Source organism: Wyeomyia smithii, chromosome 1, assembly GCF_029784165.1.
Source record: "Wyeomyia smithii strain HCP4-BCI-WySm-NY-G18 chromosome 1, ASM2978416v1, whole genome shotgun sequence".
NCBI lineage: Eukaryota > Metazoa > Arthropoda > Insecta > Diptera > Culicidae > Wyeomyia > Wyeomyia smithii.
Genome location: NC_073694.1, coordinates 170891767 through 170906340, shown reverse-complemented (window position 1 = coordinate 170906340; position 14574 = coordinate 170891767). Strand labels below are relative to the sequence as shown.

At 35.1% G+C, this 14574-nt stretch overlaps 2 protein-coding genes across 4 annotated transcripts in view; both read left to right on the top strand.

Annotated features, from left to right (window-relative positions):
• The window catches only part of LOC129717958 (dopamine receptor 1), a 396922-nt gene that overhangs the window by 33000 nt on the left and 349348 nt on the right, over window positions 1-14574 (top strand). The gene's annotated exons all lie outside the window — the stretch shown is intronic.
• On the top strand, window positions 9585-13395 carry LOC129717960 (protein gustavus-like). The gene is made up of 2 exons (XM_055668266.1): window positions 9585-9666; window positions 12309-13395. The coding sequence occupies exon 2, from the start codon at window positions 12434-12436 to the stop codon at window positions 13370-13372; it is 939 nt and encodes a 312-aa protein (XP_055524241.1). The 5' UTR covers window positions 9585-9666; window positions 12309-12433; the 3' UTR covers window positions 13373-13395.

Sequence of the window (14574 nt, the reverse complement as noted above, 5' to 3'; positions counted from 1 at the left end):
CTCTTGTCAATTTGTTTCAACATCGCAAGTGTTGAAACTTGAAATTCCATCCACCACTCATGTTATGAAAATATGAAAAGTGGATCATAATCAAAGAAGGTATTGTTTTGATTATGGAGGCAAAAACAATACCTCAGTTATTAAATCGAACGCAAGTTCGAATGTTTTAAGTTTATATTTACAGCAAAAAACTCCAATTCGCGGATGTTTAATCAAAACATGCAACCGAGCGGATTTACGAAAAAGTCAACAACGATTGCATCAGCCGTGCACGGGCACGTTCGCGAGGAAAGAGACGGAAGAGCGGCCCGCTCTCGTGAGAAGACGACGCCGCGGGAAAATTCGGAGTGACCGGAGTAGCGGCGAATACTTAAGCTGGGACTTCAAGGAAGTCCGAGGTCGTTATAGTGATACCCCTCGTGAGGCAGGTGCCTACGTCGTTATAGATAGTCCGCGGTTCGTTTAGGTGTTAACTCTTAAGTTTTATTCCGCGAGGCAGAAGTGATGCCCGTTGTTTAAGTTTCGGTTTAGTGTTTAAGTGATTTAATATTTTTTCAACTTAACTGATAGATTAAAAGTAATTAAAATCGAGCAGATGTAGTGCAGTTAATCAAAGGACATATCACATCCAGCAGTAATAGTGTCTAACCACTCGGTACGTATTCCGCTTCATTGGTGACAGCGCAAAAGAGCCTGAAAAGATAGGCTCAGGTGCGCCGTTTTCTGGCTGGGCCAGTAGTGAAAAAGTAGAAAAAACTTACGTGCTTAAGTGACTTTGACGTATCGGAAAAACAGACCCAAATCAACGAAAGTGAATGCCACGAAACGTGCAAGTCCAATATTTCTAAGGGCTCCTCCTCGAAGTTGGTCGAAACCTAAAAGAACAAATAAAAAGGATTAGAAGAAGAAACAGTGAAAGTGTTAGAGGAACAATAATAACAATCCGAGATCGACTGTTGACCAGTGTTACGCGAATTCAAGTTTTCGAAATCCAATCGCAATAGATCCCACGGACAGGGAGCAGCTCACAGGGCACTGGAACCAGCAACAGGATTCAACCTACAAAAAAATGAAAATAAGGTAAGATCAACCCAAGTGGTAACCAGCACAAATAAATTAACCTCCCCTTTAAGGCCCTAGTTGGAAGACCCTAATTCTATTCTTGGTTCATAATCATAGAAAAATACAATTACTTACCCATCCAACCTCACCGCCATAGCGGACTGTTCACCACACTATTCTGGCACAGAATATTCCACTTTCTGGCACAGAATATTCCACTACTACGACACTACATTCTAATCCGTGGCTAGTCACACGCCACTAAGATAACCTCAGAATTTTTTTTTAATTTAATGAACAAATCAAACTAAAAAACCAGGGGTACCGACCCGTACTGCCCATACCGAAACAAATTAAGAATGACGACAATCAATAATGCATAATTGCATTTTTATTAGTCGATTGACACGGTTTCACACATACCAGTGAATCAAGTCCATCGAAAATTTTCCAATTGGAATGGAAACCTAAAAATATATCAACTCACAGTGGGTCAAACACGTGAGTTGATCACATAAAATAACATCAATAAAATACCTTTTCATTCGAGTTCCTCACAACTGGACTCAAAGTAAACAGCGAAACCAAAGATCAGAGGATCTAAGGTTCGAAACAGGAACGTTTTTTTTTTTCTCTCTCTCTTTTAGTTTACTAATACATGATCAAATTTTTGTTATTTCACATCATTACATGAATTTAACTTTTACAGCTAAATATCACAAAAGATGACAAGTGACAAGATGACAAGATAGATGATGACACAAATATTAATCCACTGATGACAGGCATCGCCAAATTGTATAGGATTATTCACGTCTCCGATACAGCAATAATCGCGGAACGCATATGAGTATGCGATTATTGCGAACAAAAGTGGGAAGAAGAAAACTAAAGCTTCATCATGACCTACGTCAATAATTGCAAAGCTTAGTAGCTACGCGAGACCTTGACCGTCAAACAAATGGCACATTGAGCCAGTAATGAAAAAAATAAAAGTCCAAAATTAATTTTCACGGTTGAAACACAAACGGCAATAAAGAGTGGTCAAGGCATAATTAGGAACTACGCTTAGAGGGAAAGAAAAAAAAAAAAAAAAAAAAAAAATATAATATAATTATCTTTATATATTAAAGGGAAATGTTTCTTCACAAATGCATAATTTGAGAACAGATAGAAGAAATTGCAAGACTATTGGTGTTGTTTAGTTCGTCTAGAGCCCCGACGGGTTTATAAATAATAATAATAGGGGAATTCCACTAGAAAAGATAATAAAATATTAGCAATAAAATTACAAATTTGACACATACTCATCGGAGCAAAGTCCCATCATGCAACACTCACTATGCAAGTGGTACTCCAGGAGTAGCGACCAAAACGACTTAAGAATTGCATACTAAGCAATTCACGCAGAGCCGCAAGGGGAACACAATTCGAACGAAGCGAAGCACGTCGCACACAATTTAAACAAAGCCGTGGTATGAAAAGACTACACATAGAACAAAAAGGTTCTATACCCAATACCAAGACATATAAAGACATGCACGATTGAAGGCAGTTAGCACGTTCAGCCGATACTGGACTAAATTTAGTACCACAAATACATTAAAATTACTTAATCCCATAAGTATGAAAAGGGGAGAATAGAGCAAAAAGACCCAAACAATCTAAAATTGGAAAAAACTCTCGGTATCCCTACAAATATCTCCTTTCTCTTTTTAAGGTCAAATAATATGCTGCTGGAAGCAGGATTAAATGACCAGATTAGAGGAGATCAAGGAATACGTTGAACGGGAATATAAAAATCTACTCAAAAGCAAAAATAGGGCAAGATCACTTCAAGGAATTCTAACGAAAAAAGAACTCCTGAGGGATCACCTAGAAGAATTCGAATCTTTAGTCCTTAAATATGATAAAAGACTAAAGGACAAAGATTGGAACAAGCTCACAGATGACTTTGAGTTTGTAAAAACCAAAGTAGAGCAATCCATTAGAATATTAGAGGGAACTTCGATAATCCCAGAAAAAGAAAATAAGAGGCAAAGACGAAACTCAGACTATTATATCGAAGTGGTAATTCCTACACAAGGATTACACCACTCGATATCCCTCGAGGATTCGCAAATTTGGGAAGCGTTACCCTTTACTTCATCATTTAATATATCAGGTGAAGTAAAGAGCTTTCTACAAGACAAGAATCAGATAGATAGAGAGGGAGAAAAGGCATCAGGAGAGGACTATCCGATATCGTCTTCATTTATATTACAAGAAGACGCTTCAAGCCGCTTCAAATTTCCAGATCATATTAGTCTGGAAAGCGAAACAAATCCGGAAAATAAAAACCATACAGAGGATTTTGATTTCGATAACACAAGTTTCATTGAAACTTTAGAGAGGCTTAAAAATAAATATTACAAAGATAGTTTTTTCTTCAATAGATTACTAAAGAAGAAAAAAACCAAAATGCCAGCAGAAACAACAAAAATGATGATCGATGCAGCTGCGATCATTCCAATATTCAGTGGAAAGGCGGAAGAACTAGATCCCTTCCTACTACAAGTTGATTATTTTGCAACAGACATCCCGGCAGCAGCTAGTCACACCCCATTATTGAATGTGGTGTACACAAAGCTCAGAGGGGATGCACTCAAACGGCTCAATGATATAAGGGCCGAGAAATGGCCCGAAGTTAAATTAAAAATGGAAAAACTTTTCCAGCCTGAAAAGAACATCGGGGCAATCTTCAAAGAAATCGAAACCCTACACCAGGGTTATTCAGAATCATTTGAGGAGTATAAAACACGAGCCACAAAAATTTACGAAAGTGTGAGAGATATCCCAGGACAGGAGGGAAATGATTCATATGTGTCAACACACCTAAGGAAACACTTCCTAGGGGGCCTGAGAAATCACACTTTGATTTCGGCAGGAAAGTCTCAACGAGATAAATCCTTTAGGGACTTGCTCGAATGGCTACAAAAAGAATGTGAGGAGGAAGAAGAACTCCAGGATATCCACAGAAGGACGAAACCGGAGAACTCACCAAATTCTCCTCACAGAAAAAATTATAACAACATGAACAATAACACTCAAGGAGTTGCTTATTTAAATAACAACTTCAGAAGAAACAATAATAACAATTACCAGAACAGAGGACACAATCCTCAGGCAAATAATCAAAATCAAAGTTACCAGAACAACTACCAAAACAATGGTAGTAGCAATAATTACAGAAATAATGGTAATAATACAAACTACCAAAATAATGGTAGTAATTACCACGGAAACAGGAATAATAATAATTATCAAAGAAATGATAATAACCATTCCAATTACAGGAACAGTAATAGTTTCCGGGGGAACAATACCGATTTTAGACCACAGAATAACGATTACCGAGGAAATGGCCAAAATAATGGCTTTAACAGAAATGATAACCGCGGTAATTATCAAAACGGTCATAATTCAAATTATAGGAATAATGACCGAAACAATGATACCAATAATAACAACAGAAACAATGGTAGAAATTCCTACGAAGGAAGACCCTTTCAGGGAAACCAACCTAGGAACCACCAAGGCCAATATGGTAATAACAGGGATTACAGAAGAGATGGGTCAAAAAACTAAAAAGGAGGGATTCAATAAACCAAAGGTTGACGGAATCCCAATTTAAAAGCTGCCTTTTTACATCATCAAAACCAAGAACACAAAAACTAAAAAACAAAGAGACTATAAATAAAACAACAGAAATTAAGTTTCCAATAAAAGAGACCCACGATCAGAGGTTTAGTCTAATACTAAATACACTCGAAAGATCGAATGAGTATACTGATTATCTACTAGATACAGGTGCTCAACCAAATATAATATCATTAAGAAGAGCTAGAAAAGTCGGTGCTGTATATATAGATAAATCCGACAGATCAGAAATCAAGGGAGTGACCAATAGTGAAGCATTGAATTCCATTGGCTCTACTTGGATAAACCTAAAGATATTAGAACATGTAATCCCGACAAAATTCTACGTGATTGACGAATTATCAATTCCAGCAATACTTGGAGCAAAATTCATGAAAAGCCATATTGATTCGATTGGAGGTAACTTTAAATATGTTATCTTCAAATTGAACATTCCAAAGAAATCAATTGAAGATAAAGACAAGGTTGATATTAAAGTATCGAAGATTACCAATAATAATTCTAGAAAACCCGAACAAATATTCATAGCAAATTATCAGGATGAAGCTATATTATCTAACAGTGAATCTGAAGATGAATACTTCGAAGATGATTACACCAGTGAATATTTAGAAAGTTCAGATGATCATGGAGAAAATAATTCAAGCTACTTTAATAGTTTAAAACCTGAAATAGGCTCTGCCGACAATGGAGATGAAGATTACTTCGAAATATCTTCCGCGAACGAAGAGGAACCAATTACAGAACCCGATAACGAATTTAAAATGGAAGATTTGGATTCCAATCAAGATTATAGCTTATTGGAGAACAAAGGAATTACACAAGCAAGAGGAGGAGAAAGAGTGAAAAAGGTTTTGGATAGCCTGAAACTCCAACATCTCGAAAAAAATACATTTTTTGAAATGGAAAATATAATGGCAGAATATAGTGATATATTCTTCCTAAAAGGGGATAAGTTGACTATCACAGATGCAGCAATGCACGAGATAGAGACAACAACCAATGTCCCTATAAATAAGAGGCAGTATAGATTCCCAGAATCTACAAAAAAACAAATTAATGAAGAAATAGACGAAATGCATCGCCAAGGCATAATAAGGCCTAGCAAAAGTCCATGGAATGCACCAGTTTTGTGCATACCTAAGAAGGATTTAGATGCGGAAGGGAACAAAAAGTACAGAATTGTAGTAGACTTTAGAGCTCTCAATTTGGTTACTAAACCATTTGTTTACCCCATTCCCCTAATAGATGAGATGTTAGATACTATAGGGGATAGTAAATATTTTTCTACATTGGATTTGAAATCAGGATTTTATCAAGTTCCGATTGATCCAAGAGATGCGGCGAAAACAGCATTCTCAACCCCGAATGGACATTATGAATATACGAGAATGCCCATGGGACTAAGAAATAGCCCATCAACTTTTCAAAAATTAATGAACTCAGTGCTATATGAATTGCCAGACATAAGGGCTCGGGTCTATCTTGACGACATTTTAATATACGGAAGAAGCATAAAAGAACACAACGAAAATCTGATCAGAGTGTTGAGAGCTCTGAGAAGACATAACTTGAAAGTGGAAACCTCAAAATGTCAAATATTAAAAACAAAGATAAATTATTTAGGACACACTATTGACGAACACGGTATACGTCCTATGAAAGATAATATTGAAGCTGTAAGGGATATGCCAGTTCCAAAGACAGTAAAAGGAGTGCGCTCATTCTTGGGAACAGTGAATTTTTATGGAAAATTCATCCCAAAAATAGCGGAAACTCGAAAACCTTTGAATGATTTATTAAAGAAAAATGTTCGTTTCAAATGGTCAGACGAATGCCAAAGTGCATTTGAGAAATTGAGAAATTTTCTAACATCGGATACTCTTTTGGTAAGACCAAAGTATAACGATACCTTTGTGTTAACTACGGATGCGAGTGACTACGCAATTGGAGCAGTCCTCTCAAATGAAAAAACACCAAATCGACCCATAGCCTACGCTAGTAGAGGCTTAGTAGGGGCCGAAATAAGGTATCACGTAATCGAGAAGGAATTACTTGCCATTGTTTGGGCAGTAAATCGATTCAAGCACTATATATATAATCAAAAATTCATCGTTTATACAGATCACAGACCTTTAGTTTCTCTGTGGAATCTGAAAGAAACATCTCACACCTTAACTAGGTTGAGATTGAAATTGCAAGGTCTGGAAATGGACATACGATATAAACAAGGACGAGAAAATATAGTAGCCGACTTTTTGTCAAGACTTCAACATGAAAATGTTGAAAAGGCCAACGACACTAACGAAAATACGGTCGCTGTGTTGACTCGTCAACAAAAACGACAACAGGATTTACTCATAAATGATGATGAGAATTCCGATGATGTCCCTGAAGATGAAATCTCCAAGATATTAAACTCTGACATTTCGGACAACGAAAAAGTTACCTTAAACGACACAAATGACGCCTTAAAAGACGCAACATATCTATCAGCGGAGGACTTCAAAATCGCTCTGAAACAGGAATTGATTGATGAATCAAAAGTGGTTATTACAAAAACTATTAAAGATGAAAAATCATGCGACGCAAGATTTGTCATCCTAAATAGCAAAACTGCTTTCAATGAGTTAACATCTTTATATGATTACCCTCACGGTATCAAAGATTGGGTCAAAGATAACCTTTTGACACATCCTTCAAATAAGGTAGCAGGAATATTACTCGAAGGGAAGAACAACTCCCTAATGAATTTTGACAATTTTATTGATTTAATGTTAACATATTTCAATAACTGCCCGGATTTCATTCTAAACGCAAAGACAATTCACATGATCTCGTTTAGAAAGATAAAGCAATATCAGATTTTACAAATAGTAAAATATATTGCGTGGAAATTGGATATCAACATCATTTTATACAACGCAGACAGTGAACGAACTATAGTAAACAAGGACGAAATTCAAACAGTTTTGCATGAATTCCACGATGCGCCTCTTGGTGGACACGTAGGAGCAAAACGAATGCATCAACGAATAGGCACACTTTTTGTATGGCCTAACATGAGAAGAGACATTGAGAATTATGTAAAACAATGTGACTCATGTCAGAAGAACAAGATTTGGAGCCATAACAAAATCCCAATGAAGATAACAACTACGTCATCAGAACCATTTGAGAAGGTTTTTATAGACATAGTTGTCTTACCAGAATCCGATTTTGGTAATAAATATGGACTTGTCATGCAAGACGACCTAACCAGATTCTTGGTAGTAGCACCAATGGAGAATCAAGAATCAGAAACAGTCGCCAGGACATTTATAGAACATTACATTTGTAAATTTGGAACACCTGCTGAATTAGTATCAGATCAAGGTTCAAATTTTATGAGTGAGGTGTTCAAACATATTTGTAAAATTTTGAAAATAAAGAAAATCAACACAAGCGCGTATCATCCTCAAGCCAATTTAGTTGAGAGATCAAATCGTGAATTAAAAACATACCTGCGTCAGTACGTAGTAGGCAACCCACATGTATGGGACCAACATCTGCCATACTTTACGTTCGAGTACAACACGACGATTAACTCTTCGACAAAGTACTCTCCGTTCGAACTTGTATATGGACGATTAGCTAGATTACCAGCATCCATATATAACCAAAGGGAAAATGGTCTAAATTACGAAAGCTACTCAAAAGAGATGAGGTCTGTTTTCAAAAACATTCACTCAAAAGCTAAAGAAAACCTAATTCTGTCAAAAGAAAAGCGCAAAGAGCTCTATGACAGAAAAGCAAACGATTGGCAACCTATGTGGGGAGATCTGGTCTTAGTACATGCCAACCCCATGGGAGTAGGGCAGAAACTCCAGAGCTATTGGAGAGGCCCTTATGAAATCGTAGATTTGCCCAGTGAGCAAACCACGGTAATCAAAAACGGCAACAAACTAGAGAAGATCCACAATAATCGCCTAAGAAAATACCATAATTAAAAGAATGAAATGAAAAAAAAAAAAAAAAAAAAAAAAAAAAAAAAAAAAAAAAAAAAAAAAAACATTTTGAATGAAGCATAAAAACACTCAAAGTTCACTACCTCTTCGTTTTATTTTTGGGGTGTCCGGATTTAAAACACATCAACATTTTGGTTGTAAATCCGGACAGTGCAAACAGGAAAAGGACGCCGTTTGACAGTGCGTTTATGTTTCGATTTATCTAAATTTTATCTCACGGCTTACTATGGTATTTATGATGTTTGAACGATCTTTCACATATAAAAAAAAGCTCCTGTATAACATTGCATCTCATAAATTGCATAAATTACCATCTAATTGAGAAGTATTGATGAAGGTGTCCGGATATTGGTACCGTCCGGATTGTGATTCATCACGGTACAGCTCGGCGACTGATCGTCAGCCCTACTGATTTTTGCGAACGAAGTGGAAATAACAAACACAGAAAAAAAAAAAAAAAAAAGGGGTAAAACCCACAACGAAAGACGAATTATTAATCAATAAAGGATGTGATATTACATTTGTTAACATAAAGATTAACAAAGAAAGTTTTACAAAAATATTAGTATATTATCAAAAAAAAAAAAAATTATTATTACGTACATAATATTTAAGTCTATTACATAAAAATGTCTCTCAATGAATAAATGTCTACGTCTAATGGCCTATGATCCCTGACCAGAATTGGTCAGGCTTTTTGCAAACAAAAAAAAAAAAAAAAAAAAAAAAAAAAAAAAAAAAAAAAAAAAAAAAATCAGCCAATATCAAAATATTTTCTTTTCTCCTCGATTACAGGAGCATTTTTCTTCTCGTTAACCTATTCTGGTTAACGAATGGTGGATTCATTTTAGAGGAACAACACGAGCCGTTGATAAGAATGGGCACATACGTGTTGAAGGTAAGATTCCCGGTATTAGGATTAGAAGAAGGAGGGAAGGCCTTATTAAAATCTAAGGCAGATTATAATTATACTTGTGTATTATTACAAAAAATAATAAGAAAATACACATTGTAATGTCATGCTGAGTGATTTAGAAATGGCATTCAACAAAAGCATGGATATGAATAAGTTCATAAAAGAATTTTTTCCATCCCGAAGAACTCGTGGTTTTATAACAGCCATTGGAGGTATGGATTCTGATGATAGAATTCGGGTGGATATAAATCTGGACAAATTAAGAAGGAACGAGGAATCCTTGGTCTTATCACTAGATCATCAAACTGCGACAATTGATGCTATGTACAAATTTGTAGACAGCTCAATGTTGCATATAGATGATAAGATGAAAAACGTGATGAATACGTTCAACACATTAGGGAAACTGGTCCAAGACGACTTAAGTTTCGCTAGTACATATAAAAAGGCACTACAACTTGAGTCGGAATTAATTGAAATTGGATTTAGAATTCAATCTTTAATAAATGACTTAAATAAACAACAGAATATTATACTACAAGTCTTGCTTAATAAAGACAATAGTATAACATGGTTTATTCAATTACTAGAGCCAGCAATTTTGTTGCAAATATTAAAAGAGGCTGAAAGTAAGATCAAAGGGGGCCTCGAATTTCCAAGAAGACAAAATAGCGGAATATTGTCAGAGATTTTGAGAATAACGGATGTATCCTTTAAAACGGAGAACAACCAAATGTTGTCAATTGACCTGAAGATACCGTTAGTTTCAAAGAGGAAATTCAAAGCATTTAAGGGAAGTTTTATTCCACAAATAAATGGAACTATTATCATGACCATTAATTTGGATCGGAATATAATAATTGAGGAAATTGATAACTATTGGGGATTCCTATTAACGGAAACTCAATACGAAAACTGCAAAATATACATGAATTTTAGAATTTGTGAATTAAAACTGAAGGAGGAAAATTTAACTTCAGAAAACGAGTGCCTATTGAATCTCAGATTCAGAAATTCAACAGAAAATTGTAAGATTAAACTTCTGAGAGTCAATCACGACGCTTGGTTTGAAACCGAGGAGTCAAATGTTTGGGAGTATGTAACCCCACAAGAAGTTGAAGTAAATATTTTCCATGGAGAAAATAAAACAAAATTGATTGTTAGGGGTACAGGTCGAATGAGGCTAACCCCAAACATGAGGATTCAAACAAATAACACAAAAATTTGGTATTCAGATACTACAGTATCGGATAACAAAGCATTAGTAAACACAATGAACTACAAAATAATGAATTTTACGTGGGAAGAAAGTACAATGCATTTGATCCCAACATTGAGTGGAAATTTCTCTAAAGTTTCATTCTATGATCGAAAGAAGCTTTTTGATTTAGGAATCGATGTTGAAGTTCTCAAAAAGCAAAGACCCTTCCTAGAAAATTTAATTTATTCTCCACTTTCATCAGGCTGGACTATAGCTAGTATAGGGACTGGAGCAATAATTATGTTGGCAACGTTGATAGTACTTTTTATTTGTTGCTTTAAAGGGCAGATTTCTTGCCCACAAAACAAAAAGTACGTCTCTTCATATTCCAAGGAAAGGAAGTCGAAACCTTTTAAACAAAGGAATCCAAAGGTTTCAATTCTGAAAAAACCTCGTTCATCACCTCCAAAGATACCGTTGAGAGGACAAAAGATTACCCATTTAGGGCCATTGATCGACCCACGGGAACCGAATTCAGACGCTGAGATGCTTAAAAGGAGGAAAGATATTTTCGCCAATCCAAATTTAGAACATAATGGAGAAATCATGCTCATGCGTGAATTAAATCCACAAGCGAATTTACCAGCAATTCAAAAAATTAGAAGAAGAATATATGGAACCAGATATATTTCAAACCTCAACAGGAATAACAAATGAAAGCGATATCCAGGGGATATCAGAAAATAAGACAATTATAAAAACACAAACTAGAAGACCACCAGTCAGAATTCGGTGGTAGAAAAAGTTGATACAGAGCGACAACCTACAGCTAATTATAACATAATGCGTTCGCCAATAACAACAAAAAAGCATTTGAATGAACCGAAGAGCTGGAAATCCAGGATAAGTAAATGTCTTGTCAAAGATTGTCAAAAATGTCTGCACGTAATAATGTCAAATAGATGAGCACTATAAAAGAATTAAAAGGGGAAGAGGAAACATACCTCCCATAAATAACGCGAAAGAGTAAAACTTTGATTAATTAAATCGGAAGAGACCCCACATTATTTGAAAGAAGGGCCTTTCAAATGAAAATAGAAGAAATGAAATATTGACCTAGAGCGGATAAAAGTTTCCCTCGTTACAATCAGTATCCCATGGGAAATGTTAAATGAGATCGTACTTACCGTTCGACAATAGTAAAATTGAACATTGTCGATAAACTGAATTTTTTTTTACGATTTTTTATGTTTGAATGGATAGTGAATTATTGGACAAGGGAACACTACCTAGAATGACTGTGATTTGAATGAAATAACAAGGGAGTAGTGACCCAGAATGGTAGTTATTGAGTATACGAATTGTTAATTATATTATATACAGCAATGTATTAAGAATTTATTTTACTCATTTCTTTTTGCAGACAGAGCAAATGAGATACGAACAGGCCTATAGCCTAGGAAATTGAGGTAAATATATATAGAAAAAAAAAATAAGAATTTAAATCCTGTTTGTAGTAGTCAACAAATACTTTTGACACTACGTAAAATGTATGCCAAGAAACATTTAAACAAACGAAGAGGACTAAAACATAGGGTAACGCCTCAAATTACAAATATGGAAAGACCGAAAAGACACGAAAATTATGAGATACCACAAAGATTAAAAATTTTGTTGGAAAGACCAACAGTATCTCTGGAAGAACAGATAAGACATTCCTGGAATAAGGAAGACTGTTCTGAAAACATATTTGTAGAAACTAATGGTCTCACAGCCCATCGAACTTATGCAAGAAACAATACTGATTGCATAAGAGGTAAAGTTGGGTTCACAAAAGGTCTCCATGTATGGGAAATAACATGGCCTAGTGAACAGAGGGGGACACATGCATACGTTGGAATAGCAACGTCTGATGCAACCCTACAATGCATGGGTTATCAAAGTCTATTAGGACTAGATAGCAATTCTTGGGGCTTTGACATAAACAGGGGCATGACGCTTCATGATTCAATCATTGACACGTACCCGAAAAAACAAAATGGTAGAGAACGAAAATCTTTTGAAAAATTCAAAATAAAGTTCGAGACTATTAAAGTGATACTGGATATGGATAAAGGCACACTGAGCTTTTTAGCCAATGGCCAATACTTTGGAGAAGCCTTCGAGGGTCTCCAAAATAAGACACTATACCCAATAATTTCAACAGTTTGGGGCAGAAGTGAGGTAAAAATGGAATATTTAGGTGGTTTAGAGTCTAAACCAATTACCTTACAGGAATTGTGCAAATACACAATCTGTAAAGGAATGTGTTCAATACATTTCAAAGAAAATGTCAAACTTTTCCAATTACCAAAGTCAATAGAGAACTATTTGTGCCTTCAAGGAAAGGACTTTTGGAAAAGGAGTCTGAACACAGACAGAAAACATGAATGCACAAATTATTGTGTCACAAATAACACGATTGGGCTCCGAGTAAAAGACGTGTGAAAAAAAAAAAAATTATGGATTTACACACATCTGTCAGCATATTTTTTTTTAGATATATAACTATGTAGTATGATAGAGTTTAATTTTAATAGTATATAATTATTTTTGGGATTATTCTACATTTTATTATACAATTATTTAATAGAAAACAAAATGAGTATATTTACAGATTAATCCTGCCTAAAACCTCAAATCAGGGGGGGTTTTAGGTCAACAGCAATTTACCAGGCGATCCACAGAAGACGAGAAGGAAGATAAACCAGAATGGTGAATAGAAGGAAGGTAAAACAGAATGATGGTATGGTGAGTGTAGATTGCTGCTATACGGTAATGCAAGTGTAATTTTGGGTTATCCTTTTCGGTATTAAATACTTGCATTGCTGTAGACCTGTTTTTTTTTTTTTTTTCTTTCATATTTCCAATATTTTTACTTTTAATTTGGTATAAGATTTTTTGGCTTAATTATTGACAAGAGGGGTGAATTATCATGAATTCTCAAAATTATATATTTGTGAGAAAAATATTTTTCTTGACTCTATATTTTGAGTAAGAAAATGGAAATATTAAAATTAAAATTGTTTTCATTATTAATAAATATTAAAGACATATATGCTTAAATGGGAAAACATGAAAAAGGTATCAAATTGGGAAGAAGTTGACAATAGGAGAGAGTAGAGAATAAAAAAAAAAAAAAAAAAAAAAAAAAAAAAAAAAAAAAAAAATTATTATAATATAAATAAAATACACTAAAATTAAAAGTAAAGTAACATACAATTTAAAATATTCAGAGCGTAAAGATAGGGATATAAAGTTAGGAACTAAGACTAGGGTCAGACAGTAGGAGAACGATAAAAGGATCAGTACTCACCGAACGGACGGCGGAGATAAAAGACGGATGGAGAGAGATGAATCTAGAACGGATTCAGTAAATATATATTTGACTGAATCAGAAATTAATATAGCAGTTGAATAAAACGGAAGAGAAAAGCAGTCTTTCATCATCAATCAAGAAAGATGTTTAAGGAGATAAGACTATTCTATCAGCTAGGAGAAGCCGGATAAGTCATTATATACACACACTTTACACCACTTGCAATGGGATAGACCTGAAGAGCAGGATCGATGAAAACGGGTTTATGTCTTCAGGGAACAGGAAGAATCCCAAATTTATCGGCAGGATTATAAGTGTAGAGAAACACCAG